Below are 14,992 nucleotides of genomic sequence, written 5' to 3'. Positions count from 1 at the left end.
CCCTCTTGCAAACTTCTAATTAAATACTATGGAATCATCGTACCGGAGACGGGTCGTTACAGAGAGGGTACTCGTCGAGTCGATGCCATACTCAACGAGTAGCCACAAGTAGGGTTGAGAAGTGAGACTAGAGACTCGGCGAGTTGGCGGCCCAACTCGGCGAGTCAGGTCAACTGTGGTTTGACTTTGACCGGGAGAGTTGACTTTGACCAAGGGTAAAAGAGTCATTTTACCCCAGTGCAGTGATTAGCATTTGATTAAGTGTGTTTATGGATTTGTAGCCGGGGAGATACCGGAGCAGCAACAGTTAGCTTCCAGAGCCATTCACACAGCAGCCAGTTCACGAGGTGAGTTTCCTTCCAGTAGGAACGGGTCTACGACCACAATGCCGGCCCGTTTAGTTAGTAGCAGTTCCGGATTTCAGTCCGAAGCAGTAGTTCAGTATGCTTGATGTCTATGTGATTCAAGCATGTTTGTGTGTTATACGTTCCGGACTTCGGTTCGATGCAGTATGCAGTATATGTGTCTATAATTTTTGATATGTGTTATGCTATGCTATGATCAGTCAGTTCCGGACTTCGGTCCGATGCAGGGGACAAGGTTCCAGTCAGTTCCGGACTTCGGTCCGATGCAGTCAGTTCCGGACTTCGGTCCGATGCAGCTAGTTCCGGACTTCGGTCCGATGCAGTGGGCAAGGCCTAGTATGTGCTTTATATGTATTGTATGGTATGTGGTCGTTTGGGGGAGCTCACTAAGCTTCGTGCTTAGAGTTTCAGTTCTGGTTTCAGGTACTTCCGCAAGCAAAGGGAAGAGCTCGGGATGATGGCATCGCACACACCACAGCTTCAGCTCTTGTCCTGGGAGTTGATTCAGTTTCTTGATATGTTTGGATATAGTTGTGATACAGTTTTTCTCACAGTATTATATCATGGTTTTTGAAACACGTAACGTATGGTTTTGTTATGTGATACTTGGTTTAATGGTTTTGTTATAATAAAAATTGAAAATTTTGGGTCGTATTTTTGGGTCGTTTCAAGTTGGTATCAGAGCCTTGGTTTGAGGGTTTCGGATACACCTCCGGGAGCATCTGAATTCAAACTAAAAGAAAGATAAAAATATTTTCAAAAAGAAAATGTTTTTGAATGAAATTTTGAAAAGCACTTAGAAAGAAAAGAATTTAAGGGTGTGGTGTATGCGATCAGCCGAGCTCAAGTAAGTACTCCCAAATTACCCATACAAGTTTTATTATTATAATTAATTGTTCCAGTTTCAGTAGAACAGCATGCTAGTATAGGACTAAGGATCTTGGAGGATGCCTTATGTGCCTGCTATATGTGTTTCAGCTTTATGAGAATTGCATGCTAGTATTGAGTAGACAGCAGTAGGATAGCCTGTTTAGGTTATGCCTGGTAGCGCGAGCTTAGCATTGTATGCTAGTACAGTTTCTCGTTATGAGAGTAGATTTGCTTGAGTAATTTCCGGTGTCCGAATGCTGCTTGCTTCGTGCTTTGTAGAACTCTTGGTGATGAGAGTTAGCCGTTAGATGAATACGCCACGTCACATGTGATCAGGGTTGAATAATCTCAGAGTATTGGATTTGGCCCTATTGCGCAGCTCTTGTTTGAGTCTAACCGTTGTAGGGACAAGCCTTTTACTCGAAGGATTATCCGAGCCTCATCACATGTGATGGTATTCAGGTGATGGCTAATTAGCATTACTAGGAGGCCTTCAGCAGCTGAGGACTGGTTTGAGTGGAGTCAGAAATTTCCCTAGGGCAAGCCTAGGATGAGAGTAGCAGAGATCAGTAGTAGTAGAAGTGACTTGGTGGAGTCAAGGCAGTTCTTGAGGAAAGTACGGATAGATGTGGAAGGTAGTATGGGCCCGTACTACTGAAAGTAGAGGATCCGTATTCGAATCAAGGAAGGCCGAGACAAGAACAGGAAGCTAGTAGTAGTATCAATGATCCCTTAAGATATTTCAGTTTTTTGATATTGCTATGATGTGTTTCAGAATGGTGGTTTTGCGTTCGAGGCCAGCAGCCGGCAGTGGAGGTGCCGGGGAGGGATCAGGATCAGGCTCGGGGAACGAGCGCATGGATGAGCAGACCAGAGAGTTTCTTTCTTCAGAGATTACTCGTATCATTTTAGAGCAGACTCCTGTGATCTTCGGTTCGATCAAGGAGTGTATCCTAGAGCTGATGGATGAGAGGATGGGCACCTTCCATGCCGAGGTGGCGGACATGATGGGGTCGTGCACACTTACGTTCAGGGAGTTCAGGGCATGTGGAGCTCCAGACTATCATGGGGCGCGGGACCCCATAGCGCGTACTAGATGGTTGGCGGATGTGGCCAACGTGTTCCGCACGAGCAGGTGTCCCGAGGGGGACAAGGTTAGATTGGCGTCCTGTCTTCGGAAGGACAAGGCACGGGATTGGTGGGAGGAGGTCGGACATACCATTGGAGATGATGCAACGTTGGATGCCATGACCTGGGCTGATTTCTCTACCAGGTTCAGGGCGGAGTTTGCACCAGTTATTGAGGTGCAACAGTTAGCCAGAGAGTTTCAGGACCTCACCCAGACTACAGAGACCGTAGCGGAGATCACCGCCAAGTTCAGGGAGAGGGCTCTTCTTGTTCCTCAGTATGTAGCCGATGAGGAGATGAAGAAGGCCCGTAATCATGAGATGTTGCGGAGCGATATCCGCTAGTTTGTGAGCCGGTCCAGCTGTAAAACTTTGGATGACATGATTGCTAGGGCTCGGGAGAGGGAGATTGATCTCGAGATGGAGAAGAAGAGGAAACCGGAGGCGGTTTCGGGTACAGGCAGTTCGGGCAAAAAGCGCAAGGTTTCTGATCACAGATCTAGGAGTCAGCAGAGCCACGGTCGATGTGGCAAGTGTGGGAGATTGCACGATGGGGTGTGCAAGGCAGGGAGTTCCGGCTGCTACAAGTGCGGTCGGACTGGGCATTTGAGCAGGGATTCTACGGCCCCTGCTACTGCCATTGCAGCATCAGATCTGATTTGCTTTCAGTGCAATCAGAGGGGACATTAAAAGTCCTAGTGTCCGAGTTCAGCTGCATTAAGGAAGGTGGATGCACCTGCCCCTGCTACTTTGAGGATTACAGATGGCCGGCAGGGCCGAGCCGAGGCGCCAGTGGCGAAGAGTAGGGCGTTTCAGATGACAGTAGAGGAGGCGCGAGCGACTCCTAATGTGGTGACGGGTATGTATCTTCCCTTCATCTCTATATTATTATTGATTGATCGTTGCTTATGATTATATCTTTTATATAGGGTCGTTCCCTGTGAACGGCATTTCTGCTATGGTATTATTCGATTCGGGGGCTACCCGATCATTTGTATCGCTTGTGCTTAGCAAGAGATTTAGTAGAGCTCCAGGGGAGCTGGATTGTCCACTAGAGGTCGAGATAGCATATGACAGGACCGTGAGGGTCGCCAGAGTGTATAGAGGGTGTTCTCTTCAGTTGTTTGACGAGCAGCTTTCGGTGGACCTGGTTCCTATTCCCCTGCGAGGGAATAAGGTTATAGTAGGCATGGATTGGCTGAGCCCCAATGGGGCAGTGATTGATTGTGAGTTGCAGCTAGTGAGGGTTCACACTCCCAGTGGGGGAGAGTTAGTGATTCAGGGCGAGAGGCCACAGCGCGGACCAACCTTTTGTTCCACCGCGAGAGCGAGACGCTATTTTCAGCAGGTTTGCGCGGGTTATGTAGCTTATGTCTTGGATGCCTGGGAGAAGGGCAAGACGACAGTTGATGATGTTCCGATAGTGCGAGACTTCCCGGATGTATTTCCCGAGGATTTACCGGGAATACCTCCTGAGAGGCCGGTTGAGTTTAGGATCGACCTGATTCCTGGTGCGGCTCCGATAGCCAAGGCACCGTATCGCCTTGCTCCCCCTGAGATGCAGGAATTGTCTATGCAGCTGCAGGAGCTGCTAGACAAGGGTTTCATTCGTCCGAGCAGTTCTCCTTGGGGAGCGCCGATCCTGTTTGTGAGGAAGAACGATGGGTCGCATCGTATGTGTATAGATTACCGGGAGTTGAATAAGGTAACGGTGAAGAACCGTTACCCACTTCCGAGGATAGATGATCTGTTCGACCAGCTTCAGGGAGCGTCTTGGTTCTCCAAGATCGATCTACGCTCCGGGTATCTTCAGATGCGGGTTAGGGATGAGGATGTGCGGAAGACTGCTTTTAGGACCAGGTATGGTCATTATGAGTTTGTGGTGATGCCATTTGGGCTCACCAATGCTCCATCCGCGTTCATGGATCTCATGAATCGCGTGTGCAGGCCGATGCTGGATCGGTCAGTGATAGTATTCATAGATGATATCTTGGTGTATTCCAAGACGTAGGAGCAGCACGAGGAGCACCTGAGGAAGGTGCTGGAAGTGTTGAGGAGGGAGAGACTTTTCGCAAAGTTCTCCATGTGTGAGTTCTGGTTGCGCGAGGTGCAGTTCCTTGGTCACCTCGTCAACCAGAAGGGTATTTTGGTGGATCCGGCCAAGATAGAGGTCGTGATGCAGTGGGAGGTCCCGAAGTCTCCATCCAAGATTCGGAGCTTCCTAGGGTTGGCAGGGTATTACCGGAGGTTCATTCAGGATTTCTCCAAGATAGTAGTGCCACTCACCCGACTGACCAAGAAGTCGGTGGTATTTCGTTGGGGGCCTGAGCAGCAGGCAGTGTTCGAGACCCTCAGACAGAGATTGTGCGAGGCTCCGATTCTTACCTTGCCAGAAGGAGTAGAGGACTTCGTAGTCTACTGTGATGCCTCAATCACAGGTATGGGAGCAGTGTTGATGCAGCGAGGCCATGTGATAGCTTACGCCTCGAGGCAGTTGAAGCCTCACGAGGCTAACTATCCTACCAATGATTTAGAGCTGGGGGCGGTTGTGTTTGCCCTCAAGATTTGGAGACATTATCTTTATGGGGTCCGTTGTACTATCTACACGGATCACAAGAGTTTGAGGTACCTTATGGATCAGCCAAGTCTGAACATGAGGCAGAGGAGGTGGTTGGATGTGCTAAAGGATTTTGACTGTGAGATCCTTTACCATCCAGGGAAGGCCAACGTGGTGGCCGACGCCCTAAGCCGCAAAGTGTCGGTAGCCCCTATCAGAGGTTTGTGTTTGAGGATGAAAGTGATTACTCCATTGTTGGAACGGATCAGGGAGGCTCAGGTTGAGGGCCTCAAGGAGGAGAGGCAAAAGTGTGAGAGGATAGTGGGTCGAGTAGCTTCGTTTGATTATGACAGTCGGGGATTGCTGACACTTCATGGGAGAGTGTGGGTACCGTACTGGGGTGGGGTAGGGCAGGTGTTGATGGATGAGGCTCATAAGTCTCGATTTTCTATCCACCCAGGGGCGACGAAGATGTATAGAGATCTTCGACCCGATTATTGGTGGCCCTGCATGAAGCTGGATGTCGCTTGGTATGTTGAGAGATGCATGACCTGCAGGAAGGTCAAGGCGGAGCACCAGAGGCCTCACGGCAAGATGCAGCCGTTAGACATTCCCGTGTGGAAATGGGAGGACATCACCATGGATTTTATCACCAAGCTTCCCAGGACCGCACGAGGAGTAGATTCGATATGGGTAGTAGTGGATCGGTTGACGAAGAGTGCTCATTTTATCCCGATCCAGGAGAGTATATCAGCAGAAAAGTTAGCCGATATCTATGTGCGTGAGATCATGGCACGTCATGGAGTGCAGGTATCGGTGGTGTCAGACCGAGATGTTCGTTTTACATCCAGATTCTGGAAGCGGTTTCACGACGAGATGGGTACTCGTCTCCATTTCAGCACCGCTTTCCACCCTCAGACGGACGGGCAGAGTGAGAGGACGATTCAGACTCTCGAGGACATGCTTAGGGCATGTGTTCTAGACTTTGGTGGCAGTTAGGATATGTATCTTCCGTTAGCGGAATTTTCGTATAACAACAGTTATCATGCGAGCATTGATCGACCTCCCTTTGAGATGCTTTATGGGAGGAAGTGTAGGACCCTGATTTGCTGGGGCGAGGTCGGTCAGCGGGTCGTAGGGAGCACAGAGGTGGTGCTCAAGACGACCGAGTTGATTCAGCAGGTCCGTAGTAGACTGTAGACTGCGCAGAGTCGGCAGAAGACCTACGCCGACAGGAGGCGTTCAGACTTGGAGTTCCGAGTGGGCGATATGGTCCTTCTGAAGGTCTCACCCTGGAAGGGTGTCATCAAGTTTCGGAAGAGGGGCAAGCTGGGCCCCAGGTTCATTGGTCCCTTCAGGGTTTTGGCCCGGGTGGGTCGGGTTGCTTATCGGTTGGATCTTCCGGTAGAGCTTAGCCAGATCCACAACACTTTCCATGTGTCTCAGTTGAGGAAGTGTTTGGTGGATGAGTCAGTAGTTGTTCCCCTAGAGGATATTCAGGTTGATAGCAGCCTGAATTATATTGAGAGGCTGGTCGCGATTCTGGACCGGAAGACAAAGACCTTGAGGAACAAGGCAATTCAGTTAGTGAAGGTGTAGTGGCAGCACCGGAAGGGGTCTGAGTGGACGTGGGAGGCTGAGGAGGAAATGAGAGAGCACTACCCGGAGTTATTTGCAGATTCAGCCGTAGCAGACTTCGAGGACGAAGTCTGAGTCAAGTAGGGGAGAATTGTAAACCCCCATTCCTGGTATGTTGCTTCCGTGGCATTTATTAGAAGTTTTCGAGAGGGACTCGACGAGTCTATGGCCCGACTCGTCGAGTAGGGACGAGTTTTCGAGCACGTGTTAGTCGGCGACTCGGCGAGTCCATATTCGGGACTCGACGAGTCTGCCTGCCAGGTAGAAACCCTAAATCCCCAGGTTTGCACCCTATTTAAACCACCTTATGAGCCCCCAAACTCGTCCCCTTCACCCTCAGAGCATCATTTAGCAAACCCTAATCGTTTCCTTGAGTAATTGAGCATTTCTTGTGTGAATCTTGAAGTTTTGAAGAGAAGAAGGAGGCTCGATCCAAAGGAGAAGAATAAGATCCAAGGTCTTGCACCCATTTCAGAGTTTATTGAGGTATCAGCCGATTCCCTTCTGTTTCTATGATTTATTTCTCTTTCACAAGCATATTTAGCCTCTTTTAGCCATATCTTAGCTTGTTCTTGGTAGAGAGATCACATTAGATTGATTAGCCTTCGGATCCAGCCATGTTTCAGTTCCAAAATCGTAGATCTATCACCTTTATGGAGCCATTTTGCATGATAACCCTAGATCTACTCTTCTAAGTGCCTTTTTAGCCTTTATCTCCTTTTTCATGTGTATGTACACATAAAGTTGGAAACTTTACGTGGTAAATCAGCCTTAGGAGCTCAGATCTATAATTTGTATGCGGTGGTGTTGAGCAGAATCGAGTTCTTAGGATCTGCATGCATGTGACTCGGCGAGTCCTTCTTCGGACTCACCGAGTCAGGTCGCGAGTCCCCAATTTTTACCCCTTTGAGTGATTCCGAGTGGAGGCTAGTGAGCTGTAGGATGGACTCAGTGAGTCGGAGGTTAGACTCAGTAATGGAGGGACTCGACGAGTTGTCCATACAACTCGGCGAGTCCAAGGCAATCTTCTTAGCTCAAGAACAACTCGTCGAGTTGTTCATATGACTCGGCGAGTCAGATGCAGATTGTCTGAGTTCTTGAATCGAGAGGGTACTCGTCGAGTCGATGCCATACTCGACGAGTAGCCACGAGTAGGGTTGAGAAGTGAGACTAGAGACTCGGCGAGTTGGCGGCCCAACTCGGCGAGTCAGGTCAACTGTGGGTTGACTTTGACCGGGAGAGTTGACTTTGACCAAGGGTAAAAGAGTCATTTTACCCCAGTGCAGTGATTAGCATTTGATTGAGTGTGTTTATGGATTTGTAGCCGGGGAGATACCAGAGCAGCAACAGTTAGGTTCCAGAGCCATTCACACAGCAGCCAGTTCACGAGGTGAGTTTCCTTCCAGTAGGAACGGGTGTACGGCCACAATGCCAGCCCGTTTAGTTAGTAGCAGTTCCGGACTTTAGTCTGAAGCAGTAGTTCAGTATGCTTGATGTCTATGTGATTCAAGCATGTTTGTGTGTTATATGTTCCGGACTTCGGTCCGATGCAGTATGCAGTATATGTGTCTATAATTGTTGATATGTGTTATGCTATGCTATGATCAGTCAGTTCCAGACTTCGGTCCGATGCAGGGGACAAGGTCCTAGTCAGTTTCGGACTTCGGTCCAATGCAGTCAGTTCCGGACTTCGGTCCGATGCAGCTAGTTCCGGACTTCGGTCCGATGCGGTGGGAAAGGCCCAGTATGTGCTTTATATGTATTGTATGGTATGTGGTAGTTTGGGGGAGCTCACTAAGCTTCGTGCTTACAGTTTTAGTTTTGGTTTCAGGTACTTCCGCAAGCAAAGGGAAGAGCTCGGGATGATGGCATCGCACACACCACAGCTTCAGTTCTTGTCCTGAGAGTTGATTCAGTTTCTTGATATGTTTGGATACAGTTGTGATACAGTTTTTCTCACAGTATTTTATCATGGTTTTTGAAACACGCAACGTATGGTTTTGTTATGTGATACTTGGTTTCATGGTTTTGTTATAATACAAATAGAAATTTTTGGGTCGTATTTTTGGGTCGTTTCAATGATGGGGCTTTGGATTGTCGTCCACGTGTTCTCAGCCATTGATGATTCCTCCATGCTTCAAATTGTGAGTTGGAGTACTTCAAGGTTTCGAGTTGTGTGAGTGGAAGATCTGTGGTCGTTGCAAGACATTATGAGATTCTGTGGTGGTGTATTGAGGTATCCGAGTATGATGCCCTAAATTGTTGGATTACTAAGAGACTTAGGTTTGTCAGGTGGCAAGTGGAACATCAAGCACCTATATTTCCAAATGTGAGACCATCAGTTAATTGTCACCAGACGGGGATTGTCCAAGGGTGTAATTGTACTCAGGGAAAGTGCCTTGTCTACGAGAATTTTCGTCAAGAGTAGTGATGCATAACCTGGGTAGGTGTGTACGCCTATCTATGTTGGACTGCGGAGCCTGAGATAGTGAAATCAGTATGGTGATGACTTGATAATGAGATTATGGGGCGGTAAGAGAGTGAGTGGATCCAGGTGGGAGTAATCACTTTGGGCTGTCAGGGAAAACCGTGGGAAGAGCCCACGAAGAGTGAGAGAGTGTTGTAAGATTGTGGAGAGCCATATCATTCACTAGTCAGTGAGAGAGTGTTGTAAGACTACGCAGATCTATATCATTAACGAGTATCATAAGACTACGACGATCCGTAGCATTCACGAGTTAGTGAGAGAGTATCGTAAGACTGCGGGGAGCTGTAGCATTCATGAGTCAGTGAGGGAGTATCATACGACTGCGGGGAGCCGTAGCATTCACGATTCAGTGAGAGAGAGTATCGTAAGACTACAGAGAGCCGTAGGATTCACTAGTCAGTGAGAGAGTGTCGTTTATTACATTCAAGTGCCTACGATATCCAAACTGATGGTGAAAATTAGGTTGGCAACCGGTTCTTAGTTCTTATTTTTAAATACTTGGGAACCCATTTATTACATTAAAGTGCCTACAATATCCAAACTGATGGTCAAAATGAGGTTGGCAACCGGTTCTTAGTTCTTAGAAGCTTATTGATGTGCCTTTGTTAGTGACAAACCTCGCTCGAGGGATGGTTGCATATACATTGCTGAATTATTTTACACTAGAGCCAGCATTACACAATCAACATGTCACCCTTCAACACCCACTATGGCAAGGACGCCACCGCCATTCATGAATACAAACCCGACAACTCTATTTTTGCTTTTATAGACGACACTTCATCGCACATCAACAGGTGATCGTGTGGACCAAGGAGGCTTTCACTACTAGAAAAAATGCCTTTTACGATGCTCATTGCGCGTCGTAAAACGCTTAGACGACGCACAAATGCGCGTCAAGAAAGGCCCTGTCATAACGAGAGACGACGCGCATTTATGACACACAATGCGTATCATTAAACCCACTGTCAAGAAAGGCCATGTCATAAATGAAGATGACACACATTTATGCTTATCGTAATTTTTATTTTAATTTTTTGTTTAAATTATTTATAGATTTACTAATTTTCAAATTAAATTTGCATTTCATGTCTCATAATAGAAAATAAAATAACATATACAAAAAATACAAATATATACAAATAATAAGAAAACAATTCATTTCATACGATAAATGTATTAACATTTAAACTGGCATTCAATAATCTCATTATACAAAAAATAGTGTATATAAATAATTTCTCTAACTAATTGAACACATAAAGGGATTAAGATAAATGAATCAACTTTCACCAAATCAGGAACCACCATCGCATCATCATCAAACATGATCTGTGTGAAAATATAACCATAATTGTCAACCATCATAAAAACAACACAAATTATGAGAAACAATGACAAAAAAAACTTGTACTTACCAAGTGTTGTCTTGTGTATTGATGTTAAACTGCTTGATCATACCAAGTGATATAAAAAAACACAAAAATCTTTAAAAAAACACATTTTCCATACAATGAGGGTATACACATATTGATGCGATTATCAAAGAGTAACATACCATTTCATTTTGAAGATTCCCAGAGATCCCATCTCTCTAATATTGATGCCATCTCTCTAGCACCTGAGTCAAGGGGCATGTTGAACCTCCCCTGAAAATTAAAAAAAAATCAAAATTTTTAATACTCTTCACTCTAAATAATGTTAAATTGTTACCTTTTTTGATCTTTTGGATCGATTGCTTTCATGGGTGTGTCCAATAACATATGATATAACCTCTTCAGTGTATGAGAAGGTGAAGAATTTTCCATGTCATCTGACATACCAGATGAAGCTCTTAATAAGTTGTCATACCCCAAAACCAAGAACGGCGGAAACGTTATGGGGTGGAGGACGTCATGTACAGTATCACAACAATGAAAAGTAGTAAACAAGCAACAACATCATCCATTGCATTAATAATATAATTATTATACAAGTGTGTTCTGTCAGATTTTGATAAACACTAAAACATAAATCAAAATGAAAGATGCGTCTTGATCGAGCATCATCTTCCCTGAACCTTGCATCGGTACCTGTCTATGGTTGACCTGAGGATACAAGTTATTTAAACGATATATAACTAATATTTAAAATGACTATATATGTACACACGATATATAACTAATATTCACTACTAGAAAAAAGGCCTTTTACGACGCTCATTGCGCGTCGTAAAACGCTCAGACGACGCGCAAATGCGTGTCAAGGAAGGCCCTGTCATAAAGAGAGACGACGCGCTTTTGCGCGTCGTCTATAGACGACGCGCATTTACGACGTGCGGTTACGACACGCAATGCGTATCAAGGAAGGCCCTGTCATAAAGGAAGACGACACGCATTCGCGTGTCGTAACTTTACGACGCGCGTGTTAATGACACGCAATGCGTATCAAGAAAGCCCCTGTCAAGAAAGGCCATGTCATAAATGAAGATGACATACATTTTTGCGTATCGTAAATTTAAATGTTTAAAAAAAAATTTATATATTTATTAATTTTTAAATTAAATTTTCATTTAATTTCTTATAACATAAATAAAATACCATATACAAAAAATACAATCCATTGCATAATATAAAATAAATTGCACAAATTATAATGTCATACAAAAAATCATTCAAATGTTAAACAAAAATAATACATTGCTAACATGTGTTATACATTCCTATAAAACTAACAAATAATCATACAACTCTGTTTCTTACTGGAAAGGAAAGCCAAACATGATTACAAGTCTCCCTTAATCTTGAACTTCGCCACCACCGACGTAAGAAAAAAACTGCGTATAAATATCAAAAAACAAGATATGAGCCAATCATTCTATGACTCAAGGAAAAATATCATTAGAGAAATGTGAAAAAAATATGAAACAAATGAATGAAAGTGCATTGCTATTTCTTTAATACTTACTGCATAGAGTAAGACTTGGACATCATCTATAGTTTTGAAGGACATTGATGTCTCCCTATGCTGCACATATTAAAAATAAAAAAGAACAAAATTAAGTAACATATGGATTCATATATCTATCAATTGTATTGTAAATTGTAAATTAAATAAATAAGCATGCTTATTTATTTTTGCTTGTGTCTCGTTTCCTCCAAAACTTCTAGATACGTTGTGAGCATGCTATAAAAATTGATTAACATGCAGGTTGTGAGCATTAAAGAAGCTTTTGAGAAAACTATGAGACAATACAATTGTGAGTTTGCTTTTGTCCTCAACCGTGCTTCCAATCTTCATCTTGTTGAGGTTTGTTTCAGGGAGGGCAAAATATATATTTTTATATTTACATAAAGGAAAAAAGTTTGGATTAGAAAATGACATGTTTACCCTTGTAATGAAAAGTTGTGTTTCAATTTTGGTCCTTATTTTTGAGGTTCTTGTAAAGGTTTTGGTCCTTGAGTATAGCTGATTTTTTCCACTTTGGACCCAAAAATAGTCATTTTCGTTGGAGAAGAGGCCAAATATGCAAAAAGGAAACTGTAGGGACGAAAAGAAAAAAGAAATCTATATTTAGGGACTAACAATTGTAGTTGGTTCAACTGAAGACTTTGATCCTTCAAAAGGCAAGACTTTAGTTGACCTTCTAGTCCTTGTTGTTTCACTTTGTTGTGATTTTGGTCCCTCTTACTCGCACCGTTAGTAAAATGACAATTTTACCCCTAGCCCCTTTCTTATAAACCAAAAAAAAAAACCAAACCATAACTTACTTGTGTAAAAATTCAAGACCCCCTACAGCTCTTGATTCAGTTCCCATCAATTCAATTAATCCTTCCCATTCCTGCATATATATATACATAAGGTATTAATAAAAATCATACATACATACATACATACATACATACCTACATACATACATACATACATAAGTGAAGAGATTTTTCACTTAAAAGCATATAACCACTTCAGAAGTTGTAGGTCTAGTTGATGGTGGTTGAGTGCACATCAATGCTATCTTGATGATCTCCACAACATGTTCTACTGCATATTCACTAGGATCTAGTTTCTCATCCATTAAATTCAGATGCGCTCCACTCTCATGTAGATCCCGTGCCTATCATACACATAACAACAGAAAGGCTAGTAAGAACTTCTCACCTAAGCTTAAGGTCTCACTGAATACAAAATAAATCATTGAGTGTTTGAGATACCTTCATCATTAAAACCATAAATGAAAAGAACGGGTTGAATGAACCAACCCTTAATTATGAGATACTTACATGATCAAGGAGATTTTGAGTGACTAATTGGTAGTCAACATCCTTGTATCTCTTTCCACTAATGATTTCTAGGACCACCACACCAAAGCACCTACAAAAGTCACGATTTCATCTCTAGGCAGGAATGGGAATGGGAATACAGAAGGAGGAGCTGAGAGGTGGAGGGGAAACACAGACCAAGTGGGGCCCAGCTGGGTTGCAACTAATATTACCCTCACCAATGTCCGGTAACTCCAGTTGTGGGGGCCGCATGTACCCAGCAACCAATGGCACGCATAGGATTGAAATCTCTATTCGTGAACCTGTATACATTAAGTTTATTTTTAGACAACAAGGTTTCGAAATCAAGATATAAAATTTATTAATTTATTAAATGTTGAGATATTGAAAGAGGATTTGGATTATAAAAGGTTAGTAGTACCTTGCTTTGTGGAGAGAGGTGCATGGCCTCGCTTCCTCCCAGCAATCATCCAGTTTTCAGAATTTGCGTTTATTTCATATACTACCTCATCCTGTTCGCAAATCAAATATATGATTTAACATTTAAGTCATTTTTACTTTTTTATTGCCAAAAAAAAAAGTAAAAATTTTAGAAACTTACGTATTGTTCGTCCTCGAGATACTTCAACCTTTCAACTCGCCACTTCATAGTAAAAAGCTGGCCGACTCTAAGGCCTTATGGAGGAAGGGGAAGAAAACCAACTGCCAAACAAGGTTCCAACACTGGTCTTTGTAAAACAAGAGCACTCTTAAAAGTCAACATCTGTGAAGACTCATCCTCAAACATAGGAGTATGCGATCCATGATTTCTATCCCCAGATATTTTATATTTTATATTTAATATCGTATCACTATCAGGATTCATATCTTTCGCTTCATCTGTAAAAAAGAAAAAAGAGAGATTGATTATTTTTTCTAAAGATGAGTGATAAAATGAGAAATAAAATAATGTTTGCCATTTGTGGGTAGGGATATAGTGAACAAGATTCCGGCTCTTGATGTAGAAGGAACTACAAGTGGAAAGAAGGCGGATGTTGGTCTTCCATTACTTTGACTTTCACCAGCAAGGGTAAAACCGTCTTTTAGGTCCAGCCAAGAATCGTGTATGGTTAAGTTAGCCTTCACTTGTGAGTGGAGTATCACCTGGGAATGTGAGTAAATAATTATTATTATTTTTTTTTTTTTGCATTTAACCCTAACAAGACTTGAGATCAATATACCTGCAAAAGCAAGGTGCCATCACTGCATTTATCTGCTACACGTGTGCTGACATGGAATGGGTTGGTGAAGTGAACAACTATAGTCCTACAAATAATGGCAAAAATGTTCAGGTGCTACATAACCACTATTCCTGCAAAGATTTAACATTGGTTATTGAAAATTTACTTTAATCAAATTGAATTAGTAGTTAAGTTATATGTACTTTTAAACATACAAAGTCCCTGAGAATTTTGTGCTAAGATGAGTCGTATCTTCTGGTAGCAGTCTTATAAGCCCAAAATTTGCTATTTTTTGCTGCAATTCTCTATCAAGTAGAATGTTGCTAGTTCTTATATATGTATGGATGATTGGAACATGGTACTTTTCATGTTGATATGAAAGACCCCCTGCTTCCTGTAAGAAAATCTTTCTGGTACCCATATATAAAAGAGCTTGATCGTCAATGTGGAAAGGGACAACTAGCTGTT

At 43.4% G+C, this 14,992-nt stretch overlaps 1 protein-coding gene across 1 annotated transcript; it reads right to left on the bottom strand.

Moving 5' to 3' along the window:
- Positions 1–13,383: 13,383 nt before the first annotated feature.
- LOC128133936 (trafficking protein particle complex II-specific subunit 130 homolog) lies at positions 13,384–14,182 on the bottom strand. Its single transcript, XM_052771443.1, has 3 exons — positions 13,906–14,182; positions 13,726–13,816; positions 13,384–13,606 (listed from the first exon to the last, which is right to left on the bottom strand). The coding sequence occupies exons 1-3, from the start codon at positions 13,951–13,953 to the stop codon at positions 13,419–13,421; spliced, it is 327 nt and encodes a 108-aa protein (XP_052627403.1). The 5' UTR covers positions 13,954–14,182; the 3' UTR covers positions 13,384–13,418.
- Between the last annotated feature and the right edge of the window lie 810 nt (positions 14,183–14,992).

Source organism: Lactuca sativa, chromosome 4, assembly GCF_002870075.4.
Source record: "Lactuca sativa cultivar Salinas chromosome 4, Lsat_Salinas_v11, whole genome shotgun sequence".
Classification (NCBI taxonomy): Eukaryota; Viridiplantae; Streptophyta; class Magnoliopsida; order Asterales; family Asteraceae; genus Lactuca; species Lactuca sativa.
This window is presented reverse-complemented; position numbering and strand designations above follow the sequence as displayed.

Bases quoted from the DNA above. Each gene is read 5' to 3' on its own strand.
- LOC128133936 (XM_052771443.1), bottom strand. From the start codon at position 13,953: ATGAAGTGGCGAGTTGAAAGGTTGAAGTATCTCGAGGACGAACAATAC. The intron at 13,817-13,905 runs GTAAGTTTCTAA...ATTTGCGAACAG, and splicing joins ATCTCGAGGACGAACAATAC to GATGAGGTAGTATATGAAAT. The intron at 13,607-13,725 runs GTACTACTAACC...TAATGTATACAG, and splicing joins ACCTCTCTCCACAAAGCAAG to GTTCACGAATAGAGATTTCA.